This window comes from Etheostoma spectabile, chromosome 15 (assembly GCF_008692095.1).
Source record: "Etheostoma spectabile isolate EspeVRDwgs_2016 chromosome 15, UIUC_Espe_1.0, whole genome shotgun sequence".
Lineage (NCBI taxonomy): Eukaryota > Metazoa > Chordata > Actinopteri > Perciformes > Percidae > Etheostoma > Etheostoma spectabile.
This window is the reverse complement of record NC_045747.1, coordinates 4585598-4587826: the sequence shown is the minus strand read 5'-3', so window position 1 is coordinate 4587826 and position 2229 is coordinate 4585598. Positions and strand designations below refer to the sequence as shown.

The 2229-nt window shown below is 39.1% G+C and overlaps 1 protein-coding gene across 4 annotated transcripts in view; it reads left to right on the top strand.

The window, feature by feature from the left end:
- cacna1ha (calcium channel, voltage-dependent, T type, alpha 1H subunit a) overlaps nucleotides 1–2229 on the top strand; it is a 114406-nt gene that overhangs the window by 68152 nt on the left and 44025 nt on the right. For all 4 annotated transcript variants that reach the window (XM_032536676.1, XM_032536677.1, XM_032536679.1 and 1 more), the window contains exons 8-9: nucleotides 288–380; nucleotides 1641–1879. In XM_032536676.1, the coding sequence (XP_032392567.1) occupies nucleotides 288–380; nucleotides 1641–1879 (332 nt within the window). The remainder of the gene's footprint in view (nucleotides 1–287; nucleotides 381–1640; nucleotides 1880–2229) is intronic.

The window sequence follows — 2229 nt, the reverse complement described above, 5'->3', positions numbered from 1 at the left end:
CACACACACACACACACACACACACACACACACACACTCACACACACACACATAGAGGTTTGAGCGACACCACAGGCATTCTTCAGAGGAATAGCCATTAAAAACTGAATATTGTGCTGCGTATTGACTGCTGTGTACTTTAAATGTCTGTGTGCGTGTGTTTGTCATAATGTTTCAAAGAAAAAGCAACAAGCAATGGGCAGAGCCACTAAAGAATGTTTTTTTTATACTTTCCCGTTCACTATAATAAAATGTCTGTCTCTCTGTCTTTTTGTCCCCACCACCAGGTCATTACTTTGGAAGGATGGGTAGATATCATGTACTATGTCATGGATGCTCACTCCTTCTACAATTTTATATATTTTATATTGCTCATTATCGTAAGTACCCCCTTGAATTTATTTGTTTGTTTTTTTGTATTTCTTTTTTAAATATTTGAATTATAATAAACAAGCTCAAAATTCACAGCACAATTCATTAAAAGCTACACTTTTGTTTGGGTCCCAAATTTCTGACCCAGATCTACTTAGACCACCATGAACAAACAATTGTTTGAAACTGAACCAAGAAAATAACACCCCAGCATTTAATCCAAACCAAGTACATTTTTCATTGTATTCGCTATAGTTTTCTAACAGCCATCTGTGGATTCTGGTTTTGCACATGAATTACAAGTGTGTTCAGAATATGAAGTTATGTATACCATTAGGTTTACATATACTATTGAACTAAGCACTAAAATATACTTTCCTTTAATCCTGCTCCTCTTTACACAGCTCTACATAATTTGCAGCTCAACAAAGATGCATATGTAACATGCTGCTCCTGAAAGATATTTTTGTGTACTTGCATTCCAGTTCTGCTTTGAAATGCCCAGAATAACCTTTAAAAAGCAAGCCACTAGACTCTGCTTGGAGCACAACTCCCGTCTGTAGAAACTTGCAGAATTCTTTTTAATTTCACTCTTATCACGCTGTTGTTGGCGTTTTCATAGATCCCAGCTTAAGCTATATTTCTCAATGCTGTATGAGCTATCTACCTGCCTGTTGTTAAATGTAAAAGTGCTTAATGTCCTTCAGAGGGGGAGAAGGGAGGGAAAGGTGTTTAGGAGAGCGAAGGGGGGAGTAGAGGAAGGGCTGGAAGAAAAACAAAGTGATTCTTATGGAAGAGGGTGAGACAGAAAGATACATGGATAAGTATTAGGAACTATAATTTCCTAACTCTCTTTCAGTAACATCCAGTTATGGCCTGTTAGAGACAGAGATGTGTAACTTCCTTTCAAGGCCGTCTCATCGGCGCATGATTTATATTTCAAGATTTCTACAATGATAAAAACAAAGTCAGTTTTATCATCCCAGAGATGGCCACAATTTGTGGATCTTATCTGGCTTTTTGTGGACGCAGTATTTTAATACAATTTTAATAACACCTTGAGGAGGGATGACGTGATGCAGTTATTCCTAAAACCAAATATTGATGCAGTAGTTTAACAGCAAGGGGAAAGGTTTCACTCATGGCCTCCTGTATGTAACAGCACTTTATAGACTGTGTTTGTGGGATGATAGTTTACACAACTGTTCCTATATCCTTTTCAATGCTGCAGTTGTATCACTCTATTCTTTACCCCCCAACCCGACCAGGTGGGCTCTTTCTTCATGATCAACTTGTGCCTCGTGGTCATCGCCACCCAGTTCTCCGAGACAAAGCAAAGGGAGAACGCTCTGATGAGGGAGCAGCGTGCTCGCTACATGTCCAACGACTCCACCCTCGCCAGCTACAGCGAACCAGGCTCATGCTACGAGGAGATGCTACGCTACATTAGCCACCTATATCGCAAGTTCACGCGCAGACTGCAGAGGATATACTCTGGATGGCACAGGTACGTGCTGCTTGGGCTGAGCTGCTTTTGTGTGAGTAATGTGACGTAACAGGGTTTCCGCTGGGTCTTAAAAAGTCTGAAATTCGCTAAAGTATTGTGTTGTAAGTCTTGAATCATTTTAAACAGGTCTTAATTTTCCTATGTCCATGTACGGAAGAGGATTAGGGCCACTGGTGAAAAATGTATGTGAGTTTGGACTTTATTCTCAGAATTCTGACTTTTTTCTCAGAATTATAACTTTATTCTCAGAATTCTGACTATTTTCTCAGAATTCTGAGATTAAATTTAAAATTCTGACTTTAATCTCAGAATTCTGAGAAAATAGTCAGAATTCTGAGAATAAAGTCAGA